General features: G+C 42.8%; 1 protein-coding gene across 1 annotated transcript; it reads left to right on the top strand.

Moving 5' to 3' along the window:
• The first annotated feature begins 3,513 nt into the window (after positions 1 to 3,513).
• On the top strand, positions 3,514 to 20,942 carry tgfb3 (transforming growth factor, beta 3). Its single transcript, XM_035742860.2, has 7 exons — positions 3,514 to 4,330; positions 12,916 to 13,079; positions 14,966 to 15,095; positions 15,259 to 15,366; positions 18,210 to 18,378; positions 18,998 to 19,151; positions 19,834 to 20,942. The coding sequence occupies exons 1-7, from the start codon at positions 3,985 to 3,987 to the stop codon at positions 19,990 to 19,992; spliced, it is 1,230 nt and encodes a 409-aa protein (XP_035598753.1). The 5' UTR covers positions 3,514 to 3,984; the 3' UTR covers positions 19,993 to 20,942.
• Positions 20,943 to 20,945: the final 3 nt, after the last annotated feature.

Consider the following 20,945-nt stretch of genomic DNA (forward strand, 5'->3'; position numbering starts at 1 on the left):
TTACATGCCCCGTAGTCAAGGTTCGGTATAACTCATTCGATAGTTTATTTTTGTTAGTCAATGGGTAGTTGGGTGCATGCCAGCAACTGGACTGGAGGTCCAGTATTGTTTACTAGGATCTTGCTGGTAGATGTTGATTTAAGCCCACTGGAACTGGCCGTATATAGAGATGCTGATATGGAGCCTCACCCTGGAATATTTCATACCGGTATGTTCATGTCATTCATGACCTAAAACATCATGCTCGATCAATTTTAGTGGTAGCGATTTCTGCAATTAAAGATTTCGCTAGTCCCTAGGGAAGCATGCTTGGTGTAGTTTTACAATAAAAGCGACATTACTGAAATGATATTGTATAAATCATTGGAGAAACAACTTTAACAAAATTGAAGGACATAGGAACTTGTTGGACATATGAGTTATTGCCTCAGACCCAATAACTCAACCTCTCAGCATACAGGCTAATACAGGTTTATCAGAATAACCTTTATTCGCAAAGTACATTTACAAATACCCATAATTTGCCTTAGTGAGAATGTGCTGCCAGCAATAGACAATATACAAACAGACATCATACAAAATATACAATAGGCCTAACAGAACAGTAAACATAAAATTCTTGAGACAAGGCTAGTTACAGTGGGAATATACAATTTATAGAGGGGGTATATATACACACAGAGGGAGGGATGCTGCTATGGCATCCCTACCCCATTTTTCATCTTGCCCATTCACTCTCTGAATGACACTCATAGACAATCCATGTCTCAATTGTCTCAAAGCTTAAAATTTTTTTTTTTTAACCTGTCTCCTCCATTTCATCTACACTAAGCTAAGTGGATTTAACAAGTGACATCGATAAAGGATCAAAGCTTTCACTTGGATTCACATGGTAAGTCTATGTCATGGAAAGAGTAGGTGTTTTAATGTTTTGTAAATTCAGTGTACAGTAGGCCTAAGGTGTTCTTAATGTTTTGTATACTCAGTGTAGGGCCACAGTGCTGTGCTGATGTGTTGGGGAGAGTGGGGTAAGTTGAGCAATTTGTTACATTTAGCATCACCCTGTCAAGGGAAATATAGTATTATTTCTAACAAAGATATCTTCATGTATTTCAGGATGTTGTGCATTCATGGAAATAATCAGAATTCATGTAAATATTACAGTTTCGAAACACATAGAATCTCCAAAAATAGATGTTTCTTGGCACCACTTACCCCGGGTATTTGTAAATGTATGGGGTAAGTTGAGCCGCGGGACAGTGTAAATTAAGCCGCCTCCAAATTTCTATATTGAATTAGTTTTATAAAGGTAGTGCTAAAATGTATCTTTGTTTCCCAAATTCGACACAATCACAATCATATTTTGTATTTTAATAATTTTAAGAATCTTTTAAAACAGGCTTAACATCTAACAAGCACTTTTCACATAGGCCCTGTTGTTACCTCATATCTAGCAGTAATTCCTTGCATTATGCCTGGGGGAAAAAAACACTTCAACTTGCTCAACCATTGGCTCAAGTTACCCCATGGTCATTGGCTCAAGTTACCCCATGGTCATTGGCTCAAGTTACCCCATGGACATTGGCTCAAGTTACCCCATGGACATTGGCTCAAGTTACCCCATGGTCATTGGCTCAAGTTACCCCATGGACATTGGCTCAAGTTACCCCATGGACATTGGCTCAAGTTACCCCATGGACATTGGCTCAAGTTACCCCATGGACATTGGCTCAAGTTACCCCATGGACATTGGCTCAAGTTACCCCATGGACATTGGCTCAAGTTACCCCATGGACATTGGCTCAAGTTACCCCATGGACATTGGCTCAAGTTACCCCATGGACATTGGCTCAAGTTACCCCATGGACATTGGCTCAAGTTACCCCATGGACATTTGCTCAACTTGCCTCAAGGCAAACATTTAGAGTATATTAGCCCACACAGCTACAAGGATGCACTTTATTTCTCAGTTTAGGACCTCATATTGAAATTTATAGAGACCGCAACTGATGTTTAGAACAATCTTAAAATGATTTACTTTGGTTTAGATACAAGCACCGTGAACCATCTAACACAATAAATTCATTAGACTTGGCGAAAATCATTTTTCTGGAACTAAGTTGTTTACCACTTTTTCCATGTGGTTTCTTTCTTCACAGACTCACAGACTGTGAGGAGACCTCTGTTTACATGTCTTGTGTTGTCCCAACTGCTTGAACAGACAGTTCGGTACCTTAAACACCACGCACAAATATAGTGATGCAGTCAATCTCTCCTCAATTTTGAGCCAGGAGAAATTGACCTACAGGTCATTGACATTCGCCCCCTGTGTACACGGTGGTGTAAAGTACATAAGTAAAAAATAATTCAAAGTACTACTTAAGTCATTTTTGGGGGTATCTGTACTTTATTATTAATCTTTTTGACAACTTTTACTCTTACTCTGCTATATTCCTGAAGGAAATAATGTGCCTTTTACTCCATACATTTTCCCTGACACCCAAAAGTACTCGTTAGATTTTGAATGCTAAAAGGACAGGAAAATTATGAAATTCACACACTTATCAAGAGAACATCCCTGGTCATCCCTACTTCCTTAAGGTATTTTCACTTTAACTCAAGTATGACAATTGAGTACTTTTTCCAGCACTGCGTGCACATCTAAGTGCAATACGCGCTGCTCTGTTTTGGACCAACTGCAATTTGCCTATATGTCCTTCTTTGCCGCACCTGACCACACAACTGGACAGTAGTCCAGGTGCAACAAAACTAGGGCCTGTAGGACATGGCTGGTTGACTGAGATATCAAGAGAGCAGAGCAAAGTCCTTATCATGGACAGGCCTCTTCCCATTACAGTAACCATTGAGTCTATATGTTTTGACCTGATAGCTTGCTATCTAGGGTGACACACCAAGCAGTTCAACTCTTCAACTTGCTCAATAACCACATTATCCAATAATAGATCCAGATGAGGTTTAAGGTTGAGCCAGTGAATTGTCACAAAAAAATCTGCTTTTAGTTTTTGAGATATTTAGCACCAGCCTATTGCTAGGTACCTATTCTAAAACTGACTGGAGCTCTATGTTAAGGGTGGCAGTTATTTATTTTACCCTAGTCTCATTATATCACTAAATTATTCTCTGACTATCAAATCATATGCAGTAGATCATGTCTTCCACATTAGCTTCATATATCCACTAGGGGGCAGATGGTCACTTCTTAAAAATGTCCAATGCTCTTGTGTGATCCAAACTATTTTGTGACCTGACGTGCCCATGTAGGCTATTATCTGTATACATTGATTAAATACTGTATAGGACAATCACAAACAAACAAGTTGTTTATGTATCCATAATACATGGCTCCAAATAGACAGACATCATAGAGGCTGAAATGCGCTCCCAGAAATGTCCCCGTGGAATGATAATCTGCAGTCCCTCCTTCTCAGACGTCACAACTACCACTTACTATAAAGTATCAGTGAAATCACAGCGCGTCCATTGAGTACAAGACTCTGTTGCGCAGAGGAGACAGGAGCGTGAGGGAGAGCGGCACTGACCTTACACCAGCAAAAGTTGATGGAAAAGAAAAAATGCAATGGAGAAAGTACATTTTGTCATGATGAACGAATGACGAGGGAAAACGGAAGATGTCAAGGGTGTGACACTACATTTGAAGGAAGAATAGAAAGACGACAGATTGAGTGAAAAGGGGTCTCAGATCAGATAAAGATAATATTCAAGAATGATCTGGACTATTCTTGGAATGGACACCCGGATAGCACTCAGATGACACTAGCCCTATATTGACAAGATGGGTTTCCTCGGGGGAAAGGACTCATTGACCTCCTGAATGCAAAGAGAGAGAGGATAATATTTCATCTGGAATTTAGTCCAAATTATTTGGTGTCTTTTTCTGTTGCCTCTTTACCATACTTTCTTATATTTCATCAGCTTATTAGCTGAGCAAAGGCAGATAGAAATATGCATTTGGGTAGAGCACTTCTGTTTTTCCTCCTGTTGAACTGTGTGACCATGACTTTGTCACTATCCACTTGCACCACTGTGGACATAGACCACATAAAGAAAAAGAGAGTAGAGGCAATCCGAGGACAGATTCTCAGTAAACTTCGACTGACCAGCCCGCCGCAAACATTGGGTCCGAATCAGGTACCGTTTCAGGTGCTATCGCTCTATAACAGTACGAAGGAGCTGATCGAGGAGTTGGGGAGAGACAGACAGCAAAGTTGTGGACAGGATAACACGGAGACTGAATATTACGCCAAAGAGATTTACAAGTTCAATATGATTAATGGACCACCAGAAAACAGTAAGTGATTTTAACAATGTATCTATTATACGCGTTTTACGCATGAAGGACACTTTTCTATCCATGCGCTTTGTTTGTTTTCTGAAATCATGATCCTACCAACAGCTGATCGTGTTGCCACGGTGGCTTCTATTCACAGGAGGTTGGTGGTACCTTAATTGAGGAGGACAGGGTCGTGGTAATGGCTGGAGCGGAATAGGTGAAATGGTATCAAATTAGGGCTGATCCCATTTAGTCAACTGGTCGATTGTTTGCTCCATATATATAAATATAAAATATGGCACACGAGACACCTGTCTGATTCACTCCTGTCTGAGTAGACTTATCCAAAGACAGAGGCTGTGGGGATTGCCCACCAGTATCACCAGATTACCATTTACCATTAATGACCTTTTCGAATCTACAATGTTTGTTTGGTTACGGTCATTTTTGATAATGCATTCAATATATTATTATTATTACATTCTTACGGTTGTCATTGTAGGAGTGGACACGTTGTTTGCAGAGTGCACAACCTAGGCTACACTTGTGGGGTAAAAGTTTTGGTTTATTTCATTCCATTTATGAGTTGTCATTTTATTCATTGTCTTTTGTTTGGAACTCTCCTGTCAATCTTGAGTAAGGACACGCACCTGATTAAGCAGCTGGCCTGCACACAAATGTAGGCTTATAAATGTGACAATTTGGGGATCTGATACTATTTCTGATTGTCTTAACTCACCATCATTGTGGAGCTTCTCAAAGTATTTTTTTCTTCGCCTCAAAAGGCAAGTAAACGAAGCCAGTTTTTACATCCATTGACAATGACAATAGTTCCTCAACATAGCCTATTTGAAACATCTCTCCAGCTCGCTCCCTTTCAATTACCACTCAGCATGAAAGGGATCATGCTCTGATCCGGTGGAAATATCCTTAAAAAAGGCCTACCTGATTACTTCTTATCCCTTGCGCAAACAGCCTGCAGCTGTGTCTGTCTGGAGTTCACTGGCACAGCAAACTCTTGAGGGCCCAGAATATTTTATACAATGTTGCAAGTTTGCTAGCGCAAGCTTCAGGCTGGACACAAACGTTTTGATACACTGTTTCAAGTTCATTGCAGACAGGCAATGCATAAGTGATTGATATGATATCAGGATATTTTCTACCTGCATGCTGCAATGATTTTATTTGTTGGCTTTATGTAGGCTATTTATTACATATTGGCAATGGCAATAGAAGTTACTTTAGATCTGTATCATTTTTATTTTGATATAATTTTGATTAACCACATGACATTGATTTTGAGATATAAAGACTATTATAAATTAAATGAAACTGTTCCATGAAAATCTGGCACCAGATCAGTAGAAATGGTACGATAACTTGGCACTCCAAATGGAAAAGGTTTCTGAGTGCTGGTGTAGCCACATACCGGCAACTTCAAGAGCTTAATGGCAGAATCTGCGATGCCAGCATCAGCGAGCAGTGGGAGGAGGAGGGTTGGTTCGGGTTTTGTTCTTCTGGTTAAGCTATATCTTGATCTCTGGCTCCCTCTTTAGTAATGTATGTGTCTTAATGTTCAAATACAGTGCTTAAAGCATCAGGAAAGTAGCCTACATATAGTTGATTTTATTCAAACATCTCATGCAGATGTAATATCAATCTCTGTTGGTTTTCCATATAAATAATTGAAACTAATAGAGGAGCATACCTCCCCAATAAATACAAATCTAGTATGAAAGATCAGTATAGCCTAAAGCAACGTTTCCATTGAGAACTGAAGAAAACTCATATAGCCAATGTATTACTCCCCTTTTCAAAATGTCATTCTTCTGACTCCCCTGCAGAGTTAAGCCCCCTGTGTCCAGTTTGTGTCAGTGTGCAATGCAAGCAGTGTCTGTGATTTATTTTAAGGCATTCATACAACTGCCATATTTATGTTACATTTTCAGCTGAATTGATCTATAAAAGCCCCCGTAGATCTGCAGCATAGGCTAATACCTACGGTAAAAACGTGGAGACAACGTTAACAAATTGTACTAATGAAATAACGCACGAAATAACATAAAAACACCCTTGCTCTACCTACAGAGGCATTGATCGACATAACCTTAACGCACGGTCGCATACCTGCGCAGTGGAAAGAGCGCGACAAACGGAGAGGGCAAAGCAAACAGTCTAATTGGCGTTTGCGCCGTTCCTCCCTCATACCTCACATAAAAGCCATGGGAACTCCCAATAGCTGACCCAGCACACGACCGTCTGAGACATTTCATTGGAACACTTTTTTTCAGGCACTCAGGCGATTTTAGCATCCCTTCAACCACTGCACCAATTACAGTTTTTTTCCCAACTCCAGATATTATTTGTTCCCAAAACTTTTGGGATTCTAAGAGCATTGTTTTATCATGTATTGTGTTCACCTCACCACTGTTTTCTTTATTAGGACTATTGTAAAGTTCAAACACAGCTAATTCAGCTGCAAATTGGCTTGTGCACTAGAACAAAATTGCCTTGCTCATCCTAGTAGTCATTCCGTGTATAAATGGACCACAATTGATTGTTCCAGTCTAATCGGATTGAGAAGTCTACTTCTTTTGCAGTGAATTGTCTCGAGGGGAATTATTTACTAAGTGGAAGACTTGGAGGCCTATTCACTGTTCAGATGCTGGATCATTGCATCATGTTACTTCTTTATAATCAACAGGTGTTTAAAGCTATTCAATGACATTGAACAGAGCTTCCTCTGGCAACATCTCAAGCCCCTGTGTCAAATCTGTTTCCTGAGTGCTTCTGACTCTCAAAATAGACACTACTACAACCATCTTGGTCAGAGGTAGCCAGAGGCCACAAAACAAACAGAGGTCTGGTGCGTGGGTTCTGGGCTGCATCATAGCCAGGAGCCCTAGTCACATCACTCTGTCATGACACTGTCATGATCAAAGTAAATAAACAGGGCATAGTGGCCACAGTTGTCACAAGGGCTGGCTCCAGGCATAAGTAACATAAGCGGTCGCTTAGGGCCCACGGCTGCTAGGGGGCCCCGAACCAACTTTTATTTTATTTATTTAAAAAATAATATATATATATATATATATGACTCAGTCAGGGTCGAGTTCTCAACTAGTTGAGAGTTAATTTGGAAACATCTCTGGTGGGATATATTGTTTTTATGCAGATTTTTAAATATTTTAAGATGTGCATAAAAACAATGTATCCCACCAGAGTTGTGTTTCCATCAAATTGACTTTCTGCAGATAAATGGATGTGCGCGATGATGTAGTGCACATTAAAAAAATAACATCATATAGTGTGTGCCCCCCTGGTATTTTCATGTGCGCTCTAGCCAACAGAGCTATCTGCACACTGTTGGTTAGAGTGCACGTATAGGCTACATGATAACATTATATGGACAAAAGAGTGAGATTATTTTTATTTTTCAAAAGGCAGCCAAGCATTGATTATCATGTCACCAGGATAAGACCCTAGATATTTATTGGAAAGGAACATCAAGCTCATCACATTGCACTTTCACCACCCTGCGAAGTTCATCATAACTCTAGTTTAATAAACTGCATGCTTTCCCAACCAGTTGTAGTGGGTTGACCACACAACATGTCATGTTATCACATGACTCCAAGTTTAATTCGATATGATGGTTATCATTCATTTTTCCTTTATTTAACGAGGCAAGTCAGTTAAGAACAAATTCTTATTTTCAATGACGGCCTAGGAACAGTGGGTTAACTGCCTTGTTCAGGGCCAGAACGACAGATATTTACCTTGTCAGCTCAGGGATTCGATATTGCAACCTTTCGGTTACAAATCCAACGCTCTAATCACTAGGCTACCTGCCGCCCCATTATATAAATATTTGCGCATAAAAGCGTTTCAACCAACATTTCTCGCATAATTCATTACAGACCCAAAGACATCTCACCTTGTCTAGCGTATTTTGTTTTGACAACATTTGGAAAGTTTACTGAAAAAAATTCTGTTTCCATCGGACCTGTCATTACATGATTTATCCGACATGTACTTTACTGGCATAAAAAGGTTGGATGGAAATCTGGTTACTGACAGTCACTCAATTAGCCATGTCACCTAATGATTTTTAGATTGGTAAATTAGTCTAGCCAGTTATCTAAATCTGTAGTCAGAGTGACAAAATCAATCAGGGCCCCAGGCATGTGCCCTGCATGCCCAGTCGGTATTCAGCCGTGATTACTATATCATTAACATGGCATAACATGGCCCCCAACCTAATCTTGTTTAGGGGCCCCAAAGGCTAGAGCTGGCCCTGGTTGGCAATCATTGACCATTGAACAAGACTAATTCCATCAATCTCGTACATTTACCTAAATGTAGCCTACAATGCACTTTTCTGTCCCTGTTGTTTTTTCTTTGTTTAATCCTGTTCTTTGTTCATGTCCAGATACACCCTATAGAGGAGACTGTAAGGGAGGGAGAGTGTTTGTCCCCTCAATAACAAGGCCTGAAGTGTTGACGAATAATCACCTTTCTCTTCCGTTCACTTCTCTATCACCACAGTAATACAGCAAGACATATTTTCATTCCATTTCCATAGTCTAATGGGTTTTACATACACTCTTTCAGGAAGGTGGGAATGTCTTGGATTATTGTCAGATTGGTGCTTTTTAACTCTTTTTATTACTCAGTTACAGGGCTGAGTGTAATACGAAAGAGACTTTTCCTCCCAGACTCATATGCTTTAATAACTAGAGTAATTTGCCAAAATACTCATGGTACCATTAGTTAGGTGTCTCTGAATATAAACAGTGTTTTCCAGTAAAGCTGTGGATAAGACAAGTGCAGATGGGAGCCATTTGGTGAACACTGGTAGAGGAGCCAAACTAACGCCACAAGGGCCAAGCTTCTCCATAATCCACAGCACCCAGTCCTAGGTTTGATTTGGGTACTGAACTCCAGTTGTACTCACTCCTCCACATATATTAGCACTCATTCACTGTCTTTGTTGACATTTGGCATAGTAAGTCTGTCCAAAGACTACCACTGAACCATCTAAGAATACCACGTATTGGCTCTCATTGCTGCAAATTAGGCGGAGCCAGGTTTATTTAGAAGAAAAGTATGCAGTGAGTGTTTTGGCATAAGGCAATCATTGATTCAGCATTGGAAGGGAAGAAGAAAGATGTGGACCGGAGCTGAGAACAGCAGTGTTCCTGATATATGGAATTGTAGAAAGGTGACGTCATCCCAAGCAAACAGACTGCTCTGGTCCATTCCGAAAGACAGCCCACCCCCCATCCCCCATCCCCCATCCTTGATCAAGTGGAAAAAAGCTGTCTTACTTCAGCAGAGAGCTCCATCACATTATCTCATCTTAACAGTCAGCCACAGGGCTCCATGTGTAGAGACTTACTGTAGAGACTTACTCAGGACAGGAGTACTGGAAATGTCTTGGTCTGAGGAATGGCTTGATCCACACTAGAGTGTTGTTTAAACGACAGTAGCACAAACAGGTGATCAGGGCAGGTATGTTTTTTTTGACATGACCATTCATTCATATGCAATCATTTGTTTCGCAAAAGTGTGAATTGTAATTGGATTAGAATTTACTGCTCAAATTATAACGTTTATTCATCTGGAGATAGCTATATTATTTTATTGACATGTTAGATAAAGATAAAACTGTTAGTTGAAAAATGCTATATGTGTGGCCTTTTGGATAAGCCAGATTCGTCTAATAACATTAGTTATTAGACATTAGAATACCAGCTTTTGCAGCGCCGTTGCCATTTTTCACTGGTAAACGAGGTCCAGACTCCTCAGCAGCTGGCCAGCACCTGCTTTCTATGCTTCCCATTTCCTTTGTTTACCTTCACATAGCTTTGGCGAGACTGACATCACGGCCGGCCCTTTGGGCACTGGGAACATGCTGATTGCTGGGAGTGTTTGATGGGAGCTTCTGTGTGATGTCACCTACCAGGGCAGGGAGAGGAGAGGAGCTAGCGTGGTGGGGCATCCCAGACACAGGAAGCAATGAGGTGAGGGCGGAGGGGGGAAGGGGGCAGAGGGGGAACAGTGTCTGTCTAGGGTGGAAGCTTTATGAGAAGCTTTAGAACAGAGCTATTCTGTCCCTAGGTTCCTGTGTGGAAGATGTCACTACTATTGTAACCCTCGCCTAATATTCTTCTATTGACCAGGCAGGTTATTGATCTAGAACATTAATATCTGGTCAACTGCTCAACATGTTGACTACAAATACTCAGGTGTAAAACAGTACAGTGAAATTCTTACCTTGAGAGCTCTTTCCCAACAATCCAGTGATAATAGCGATAATAATAATAATATTTATAATAATAATATAGATAATAATAATAATATAGATAATAATCATATTAATAATAATAGGAAATATCACAACAAATAAAAGTAAGAATAAAAACCTACGATGAGCATTAAAGAACACCAGAATGGAAGTATATACACATGTCAGTGCCAGTACCTTATTCGATGTACAGGGCTACTCCTCAGCCCCACAGTCCATGGAAGTCATTGCAGACACACTGCCACATAAAAGAGAAAGGTTACAAAAAGCAGGACCCCATTTTCAGTCCCTTGGGAAAAGTGGGAGAGATATTTGTACCACTTCATATGAAATGCCATGAAAACCTTGTATTTACATTGTAGTTACCATGTAGATACACGGTTTTACATAGTGCTTAGTGTGTAGTACGTAACTGCGATACCTGTTTGTGGTTTGTGCCTGTTTGTGTTTGTGTACACAGGATTTATTACATGTATTATATTTGCAAACAAAGCCAAATTTGGACAGCTTTCTTTCACCACAAAAGTTACTATTTTCAACATATTCACAATGAATCTCAAAAGAAAGATTAACAACCTTGAGAAATGGGAAGGACTACAATATAATAAAAGTTTGTCGCATAGACAAATTAACTATTTTGAAGGGCCATAGAAGCTCTTTGGGACATGTTTTGGTTGCGTCAGATATGTTTCAGGTCAAGATCCCGCTGATGTCAGCATGCTCACGCTGCTGGCCTTAGAACCAGATCTGATCATGGAGAGTAGAGAGACTGTAAATTAGTCTGCCGTGTATTTCACTCTAATTATGCTGGCAATCTCTTACACTCACAGCCATGGAACAAATTACCCTCAGACCCTTGGCAATAATAAGCCATAATGTGAAATCCACCTAAAACCATTGCAATGGGAAAAATGAGGTCATCCAAAAGGAAACCAAAGACTTGATTAGAATTTCAAATCTCCTCTTGAAGTGGGCCTTTCCACCTTCTGTGGGGGAGGGACAGGCAGAGGGACAAGGGAGAAGAGAGAGAAGGGGGGTAGTGAGACAGGCCAAGGGAGTACAGGACAGGTATTTGGCTAGGGGTGAAGAGTCTAAAGACTGAAAAGGTCACATATAAATAGGGGGACTTAAAAATAAAATAGTTAATGGAAATATCAGATAAAGGCTAAGCCGCTGTGAAATAGGATTATGGATCATAGGAAGTTTAGGTAGATGTGTGAGCTCACAATGCATTATACAAAAACATCCTTCTCCATGGTTATAAACATATCTAGATTCATGTCAACCAAAGGTGCGATATCCTTGTTAACCAACACCAGTGAATCACAGGGTCTCTAATGAAGCTCAGGCTTGGGGGTTATAAATTAGCAATGGCTTGGCTTTAAATGAGTGTTTCCACTTGGCTCGTAAAACGCTTGCCCTGTGCTTGTTTTGCTCAGCGCTGCATGCGCTCGGCCTGTTAAAATAATAAACGATTCAATGGTATTAGGGTTGGAAAAAAATAAAAGCTTCCTTGACTGGGCAGTGCAACAGGAAGTATTTCAGAAGGGGCCCATCGAGAAGTGTTCTGTGGCTGTTACTATAACTACTGTACTGTACTACTGTAGCTGAGTTCACGGTCTGCCTTTCACAACCACACCACACAGGTTGACAGGACTGGTTCCCCTTCCAATTGATGGTTAAAAGTACCTTAAGTTGTTTCTCTCAATTATACAATCAGCCCCCCTGACAAACAGTCACTGAAGGACTCTCTCCCTTACAAACAACACATTGATTGAGCTAGTGTTCTGTATCTACCTGCATGTGATTGCACATGTTGTGAGCTGAACTGAGCTAAACTGGTTGGATGTTCTAGGGAACGATTGGCTTCTGAACGAGCTCTGGAGCAGGAGGCAGGGAGGAGAAGCACACTGCCATCTCAGCCCAGCCTGTTCAGTTCCACCAACACATGGGACATTTGGTTTTCATTTCATGACTTCAACTTGTTGCTAACTCGGACTGCACAAAGCATAAACAGATGGCCCAAGGCTTCATTTTATTCACTGGCAATGGTTGGAGAATGGTTAACTGTATTTTTTTCTGTTGTAAAGGACATTCGTTTGGAATGTCGAACTATGAAATACAGAAGATATAGAGATAAACTGAACAATTATTTACTTTCAAAACAGAGCTTAGGCCGTGTACCAAGAGTGAAGACTTTTGTCATAGTCCTGCTGTGTGGAAGCAGTGAGGATGGCATCTTTAGAGTTGTGTTTTAAGGTGAGTCACTTTGTCTCTGTGTCCTGCCCTGCAGATGACCTTCCCTACTGCCCCAAGGGCATCACTTCCAAGGTATTCCGCTTCAACGTTTCCGCCATGGAGAAGAACTCCACCAACCTCTTCAGAGCAGAGTTCCGAGCCCTTCGTGTCCCCAACTCTAGTGCCAAGAGGAACGAGCAGCGGATTGAGCTCTACCAGGTGAGTGAACGTACTATTCCATTCCCACTGTACTCATGAATGTGGGGTGTGTAGTGATCCAATTCTCTCATACAAGCTTCAAAAGGTTCTGAAATGACAGGAGCTCGTCCCTTTAAATGAAGGCAAGGTTAAAGCTAAGTTAAACACTATGATGGAAAATGAAGTGGGGGGTGGTCAATGTTTTGACCCCTAGTTGCACCACACTTTCCCAAACCATCTTGCTGTTCAATGTGTAAATGTATGTTTTTTTCATCTGTAGCGCTTTGTGTTTGTTGTGAATGTGTCTGCAACCTCGTGTACTGCTATTTTGGCCAGGTATCTCTTGTAAAATAGATTGTTGATCTCACTGAGACTAACCTGGTAAAATAAAGGAAAAGTAATACAGAAATAAAATATGTCTCAATACACATGGGACAGTGAAGTCAGTCTACATGGAAAGAAAACATTTATATCAGGGCCCCTAACTCCCCCTGTCTTTAAGTGATTATCATTATTCCATGTGCCTCAAGTCAAGTACATTTGCACACAATTCATGGCGTGCTACAGCAGACTCTGAGAAACTCTAGATTACCATTTTGCAATCGCTACTTTCACAGCTGTCAATCTCAGAGCTTTTGTCCAACCACCCTTTTTTTCAGTTAGATGTTTTCAACAAGAGATTCAGACATCTGCACCTGTATTTTTTAGGAGGTGTGTATGTGTTTGAGTGGTGTGTGTGTATGTGTGTGTCCGTGGATTGTATGTGGGTGGGGTGGATGGGATGTATTTTTGTTTCCTCATTAATCTCCCGTGAGAGACTGGGAGCTATGATCAGGTTCCAACATTTCCTGCCAGGGAGACGAGCGTCTCCAGCCTGCATACCGCCTCGGAGGCAAGCTACTCTCTGGCCAGGCCAAGCTCCACTCAGACTGGCTGTCAGGTCTCCAGATTGTTTCCAGGAGCCCAGAGGAGATAGAGGCAGGGTCAGCCGCTGCGCTGGGGGAGTAAATAGAGCTGCTCGCCCCCACACATTAGCCGGGAGCTGATTGGCAGGCCCTGGCGCTGGCCGTGCTCTCTTGCTGGGTCCCCTGTTCCCACAGGAAGCCGGATTAGAAGCTGACAATGTTCAGGAACCTGTCTATCTAGCCTGCTGTGGTGCTGAGCCCCCCACTTCACTGGCCTCTCTCTGGAGATAACACTTATCGTTCACAGAAACCTTAGGCGTTATTTAAAGTGTGGATCCCTAAATCCTATGCCTTAGGGCTGGATTAAATCCGTATCGCGGAAGATCGCCGCTTAAAATATAAAAGTAATTTCCAATTGGACAGACATATGTAGTGTTTACCGTTTAAAAAAAATGACTATTATTATTTATATATTTATTATCAAGGGGTGCTGCAGCACTCTTAGCACCTCTACTTCCCATGGCTATGTTGCATTTACATTTCAATCTAGCTATAACGCGGATTATTCACAATACAGATTGAATCCAGCCCTTAGTCCGTCAATTTGAGACAAAGTATACGCCCATGCTGGTATACAGCACATAATCAGAGACACTCAGAGATCTGAAGCAATGGCGGCTCTAGCAACATTTGCAGTGCCTCATCCTGACAAGACCAGTGTTAGGAAATGAAACATGTTGCGAGCCCAATTGAAGTTTGAAGTACAGATGGAGGGACAGCCAGGTTCTTCATTGGCAGTAGGGTTACACACAGGCATTAACTTGCAAAATGGGGATATCAACACAGGGAGTCACTTTTTCCATGCGGAGAAGACGTTTGGCCCAGGGCATCCTGGAGTGTCTGGCTCAGACAGCGCTGGCTGGGTTGCCGTCTGGTGTGTGTGGGTGTGTGTGGGAGAGAGAGTATATGCAGCTGGGTCACTCTCTTACCTCTGGCTGGCAGATTCTACGGCCAGACGACCACATAGCTAAGCAGCGCTACATCGGGGGCAAGAACGTCCTGACCAAAGGAACGCCAGAGTGGGTCTCCTTCGATGTCACAGACACAGTCAGGGAATGGCTTATGTACCGAGGTGAGTGGGCCAAAGCCCCAAAGTTCCCGGTCTCATACCATGTGTTGCATATCAAAGCACGAGCCAAAAGGTATTTGGAAACTCAATTTCATTTGGACAAGGGAAAATGGCCTCAAGGAAAATACCACTTCCTCATATTGCCTTGCTCTCTTCTTCCCCTCAGAGACCAACCTGGGCCTGGAGATCAGTGTGCACTGCCCCTGCCACACCTTCAACACCAACGGTGACATTATCGAAAACGTTAATGAGGTGCTACAAGTCAAGTTCAAAGGTAAAATTAAATGAGGTGCCGCATTTAAGAAACCAACCATTTCTGATTCCTCCCTTTTGGCTTTTCCACTGCTCATCACAGCCCCTCTTTCTATCCGAATGAGCTCTGATTTAGAAAAAGACCAGTGAACATGGGCCTCAATGGTTGATACTTATATGGCTTTCTTTTATGAAGATGATGGTTTTCCTCTCAGAGAATGAGGTGAGAGAAAGGGAGTGAGAAAGGAAAAGAGATGAAAGAGATAAAAGAGGACTAGAGAGGAAAGAAAGAGGAGAGAAAGAGGGAGAGAGCAGATCATGGGAATACAATTGGTCTGGTATCTCACTTAGCATTGGGGCCTCCGGGTCCCTAGTCCTGGGAACGCTCCCCTGACTGGCTTGGCCATAAAGAATGTGCTACCACGGCACTCAGACGCTTGGCCCCGAATTAAAGAGGGGCTCCAAATCCACCGGCAAGGTCTCTCCTGAGATCTCTACTGCTTTTGCTATCAGGGGCAGATTGGATGAGCAGACACTAACCCAGGGGGAGGACAGAGGGACCAGCTCTGGTGGAGGAGGAAGAGTGAGAGCAGAGAGGAGGAGGAGTGGGGCTGAGTGGGTGATGCCTGAAGTCCAGCCTCTTACCAGTGGAGACAATGCTTTTAAGACATTACAGAAAGTACTATGACAAAAACAGCCGTGGTGAATTCTAATTCTGTATAACTGACTCAGACGTACACTATGATACCTCATTCCTGAGCAGTGGTGCAGGGTTCTCAAATCAAATGTTATTAGTCACATGCGCCGAATACAACAGGTGTAGTAGACCTTACAGTGAAATTCTTACTTAATAGCCCCTAACTAACAAAACACAGATAAGAATAAGAAATAAAAGTAACAAGTAATTAAAGAGCAGCAGTAAAATAACAATAGCGAGACTACAAGGGGGTACCGGTACAGAGTCAATGTGCGGGGGCACCAGTTAGTTGAGGTAATATGTACATATAGGTAGAGTTATTAAAGTGACTATGCATAGATGATAACAGAGAGTAGCAACGGTGTGAAAGCGAGAGAGGAGCAATGCAAATAGTCTCGGTAGCCATTTGATTAGGTGTTCAGGAGTTGTATGGCTTGTGGGAAGAAGCTGTTAAGAAGCCTTTTGGACCTAGACCTGGCGCTCCGGTACCGCTTGCCGTGCGGTAGCAGAGAGAACAGTCTATGACTAGGGTGGCTAGAGTCTTTGACAATTTTTAGGGCTTTTCTCTGACACCGCCTGGTATAGAGGTCCTGGATAGCAGGAAGCTGTACTGGGCCGTTCGCACTACCCTCTGTAGTGCCTTGTGGTCGGAGGCAGTTGCCATACCAGGCAGTGACACAACCAGTCAGGATGCTCTCGATGGTGCAGCTGTAGAACCTTTTGAGGATCTGAGGACATATGCCAAATCTTTTCAGTCTCCTGAGGGGGAATAGGTTTTGTCGTGCCCTCTTCATGACTGTCTTGGTGTGTTTGGACCATGTAAGTTTGTTGGTGAAGTGGACACCAAGGAACTTGAAGCTCTCAACCTGCTCCCCTGAGGGGCCCGTGTTGAGGATCAGCGTGGCAAATGTGTTACCTACCCTTACCACCTGGGGGCGTCCCGTCAGGAAGTCCAAGATTCAGTTGCAGAGGGAAGTGTTTAGACCCAGAGTTCTTAGCTTATTGATGAGCTTTGAGGGCACTATGGTGTTGAACGCTGAGCTGTAGTCAATGAATAGCATTCTCACATAGGTGTTCCTTTTGTCCAGGTGGGAAAGGGCAGATTGAGACTGCATCATCTGTGGATCTGTTGGGGCGGTATGCAAATTGGAGTGCGTCTAGGGTTTCCGGGATAATGGTGCTTATGTGAGCCATGACCAGCCTTTCAAAGCACTTCACGGCTACTGACGTGAGTGATACGGGTCGGTAGTCATTTAGGCAGGTTACCTTAGTGTTCTTGGGCACAGGAACTATGGTGGTCTGCTTAAAACATGTTGGTATTACAGACTCGGACAGGGAGAGATTGAAAATGTCAGTGAAGACACTTGCCAGTTGGTGACCGCATGCTCGCAGTACACGTCTTGGTAATCCGTCTGGCTCTACGGCCTTGTGAATGTTGACCTGTTTAAAGGTCTTACACACATTGCCTGCGGAGAGCGTGATCACATTCTTCCGGAACAGCTGGTGCTCTCACGCATGTTTCAGTGTTATTTGCCTCGAAGCAAGCATAGAAGTAGTTTAGCTCGTCTTGTAGGCTCGTGTCACTGGGCAGCTCTCGGCTGTGCTTCCCCGTGTAGTCTAATGGTTTGCAAGCCCTGCCACATCCGACGAGCGTCAGATCCGGTGTAGTACGATTCAATCTTAGTCCTGTATTGGCGCTTTGCCTGTTTGATGGTTTGCTGTTAGCACAGCAAAATGTCTTATACTCTTCCGGGTTAGAGTCCCACTCCTTGAAAGCGGCAGCTCTAGCCTTTAGCTTAGTGTGGATGTTGCCTGTAATCCATGGCTTCTTGGTTCTTGGTTGTGATACAGTATGTACATACGGTCACTGTGGGGACGACATCATCGATGCACTTATTGATGAAGCCAATGACTGATGTGGTGTACTCCTCAATGCCATCGGAGGAAACCAGGAACTTATTCCAGTCTGTGCTAGCCAAACAATTCTGTTGAAATACTTGGGCCTACATTTGAATTGACCTGAACTTTGTTTCTAATGGACTAGGACTGCACTCCAGCTTGATTTACCAAATCTATCCCTTTTTTCCCCTATGGAATGGTCTACGTAGTTTAATCTGCTAATGACACCTCTGTACTAACGCTGATGTCCCTGTGTCTTCCTCCTGTAGGTGTGGAGGGTGACTACGATGAGAGCCGCTGGGACCTGGGCAGACTGAAGAAGCAGAAGGAGCAGCTCTTCCCTCATCTCATCCTCATGATGCTGCCCCCTCATAGGATAGACGCCCAGTCCTCATCCCGCAGACGCAAGAGAGCCCTGGACACCAACTACTGCTTCTCGTTCGTAACTAACCACTCTTCTTATTCAATCACTAAGTTACTGTGCAAAATCAACCTGTGAAATCATAGCTGAAAACAACGACAATTTGAGTGCATGTCATGTATTTAGATGAAAACTTACTGCAGGATGAGTAGCCACATTTTTGTCCAATAGATAAATAGCCCCTGGTTACTCCTGTAAGCCACACAGTAGGTCAAGTTGGATCTCAAATGGTAATGGTGGCTTCTCTCGTTTGTAATTCATTTGGCAGAGGAGCGTAGGAATAAGCTGGTTAATTTGCTGTCAGATAGTCTGTAGCATGGCAGAGGCATTAAAAACCTGATACAAATCAAGATCTGTCCCTGTACGATAGCTGCCGCTCTCCCCTCTCTTACATGCTGTCCCCTCTTCTCCACTCTGGAATCTCTCTGTCAGTCTCACTGACAACAGTAAGACACCTGGGCTGCCTCCAAGAGGGAAATGAGGACACACCTTCCAGTGGAATTTGTAGTCTTCTTAGGGCTCAGTCAGACTGCATGCATGTAGTGAAATGTACACAAACTAGAAATAGAGTATTTCTCCTTCAGGTGAGGTATTTCATTGCTTCATAAAGATCTCTCTCTCTCCTGCCTACTGTAGTAACTATGAGGAGAACTGCTGTGTACGACCCCTCTACATTGACTTCCGTCAGCACCTGGGCTGGAGGTGGATCCACGAGCCTAAGGGATACTACGCTAACTTCTGCTCCGGGCCCTGCCCTTACTTACGGAGCGCAGACACCACACACAGCTCGGTAAGACACGGCTTGTACACCAGTAATGCACTCATTACTCTGTGTTAAGTATTATTACCACTAAATGACACAATGGAATGCAGGCACTTACAAACATGTACTGTATGTTGGCACACCTAAACAGACAACACCCACCTACACAATCTGATAGCCTGAGGTTTCCCAGGCCAATATGAACAAATACCAACCCATCATCACATTGCTTAGTACTAAGGCTCTATTCAATCAGATCCGCTTTAGCTGACATCTGCATAACGGTTGTTTTGGTGTTGTCGGAGGTGGAACTGTGTTAGTGCTGTCAAATCCACAAGAGTTGCACTGGAACATGACATGGAATGTAAACCTAACTTAGGCTGATATAAATCTGCATTTATTCATTGAATGATTTAATTATTTCTATATAGCCTACACATTTTCATTCTGAACCTCTAATGCGAGTGTGATAATGATCAAGAGCAGCTGCTCACCGATTTGAAAGCGCCAACTCTGTTCCACCTCCGACACCGCCAAAACAGCAGCTATGCTGGTGTCGCCTATCACCGGTTAACGCTTGATCTGATTGAAGGTCTAACTTCAAAATCAAACTTGTTTTTCATCCAAATGAAATGAAAGGGAATAACAATTATTTTTGTAGTGATTGTACCTGGCCTGATGTCCCCTCCCTTCCTCCATCCCTCCGTAGATGCTGAGTCTGTACAACACCCTGAACCCTGAGGCTTCTGCCTCTCCCTGCTGTGTGCCTCAGGACCTGGAGCCCCTCACCATCCTCTACTACGTGGGCCGCACGCCCAAGGTGGAGCAGCTCTCCAACATGATTGTCAAGTCCTGCAAGTGTAGCTAAAGGCCCCAGGCCCAGCACACTGGGATCTGACAGGGCCACACACGGCACTACACCGAGGGAGGGGAAGGTGGTATGCTGTCTGTCCCACCACCAAGAGTACACCTGTCCACCCTCAACACTCACCCCCCTCCTTAGTCGAGCCCACACAGAGGCCCTGCAGAGAGAGGCGCAGCCCACCACTCTACCCGCAATTCCCAGGCTGTGTGCCCAAATTACTTTCAAACATCACTCCAGACCCAGCAATCTCAACAGAACTTTTATTGGCCTTTTACAATGTTTTTTTTCTTCTCAATGTCAAGTGTCTTCCATTTTTTTTTTGTCAATATTTTCGGCCTTCTGAACTGCCTTTAGCTTTGTGCCATATGACCACGGGCATTCAAAGCCAACCTCTGTCTGCTCAGAGGAAAATAACTGACGTAAGCTGTTCTAGCCATGACCACTGCCTACTCAAGGACATACAGTAGTTGCAGTCAAAAAGAGAGACCCACTGAGAACCTGGATTTACAGTGCAAATTAATCAAAGCGGCTAAAGCAAAAGCTCTGTCAGACTTTTGTTTCCTAAAGAGAACCATCCTTTTTAATGGAGGGCTGACACAAAGCCTTGACGCACAGGACAAACAGACTGTCCAAGCTGGGAACTAGCGCAGCGTGCACCACATTTCCCTACACTGGTTAATCTAGGACAGATGCTGATGGACTCTAATAATCTTAGGAAAAATACAAAATGCTGGAAAACAACCTTTATTCTACAAAGTATCTTTATGGTTATGTTTACCTCTGTTATGCAACAGAATCATGTTTTTTGGATTTTTATCTTAAATGAAGCTGACTTTTCTGTTGTACAAGACAATGTATGTCACTAGGTGAACACTTCACTAGATCACAAACTGTAAAAGTTTATTGCTATTACTCTTAAACACTTTTTTAAATTAAAAATGGTCTTGGACGAACAG

The sequence above is a fragment of the Oncorhynchus keta genome, chromosome 29 (genome assembly GCF_023373465.1).
Source record: "Oncorhynchus keta strain PuntledgeMale-10-30-2019 chromosome 29, Oket_V2, whole genome shotgun sequence".
Lineage (NCBI taxonomy): Eukaryota > Metazoa > Chordata > Actinopteri > Salmoniformes > Salmonidae > Oncorhynchus > Oncorhynchus keta.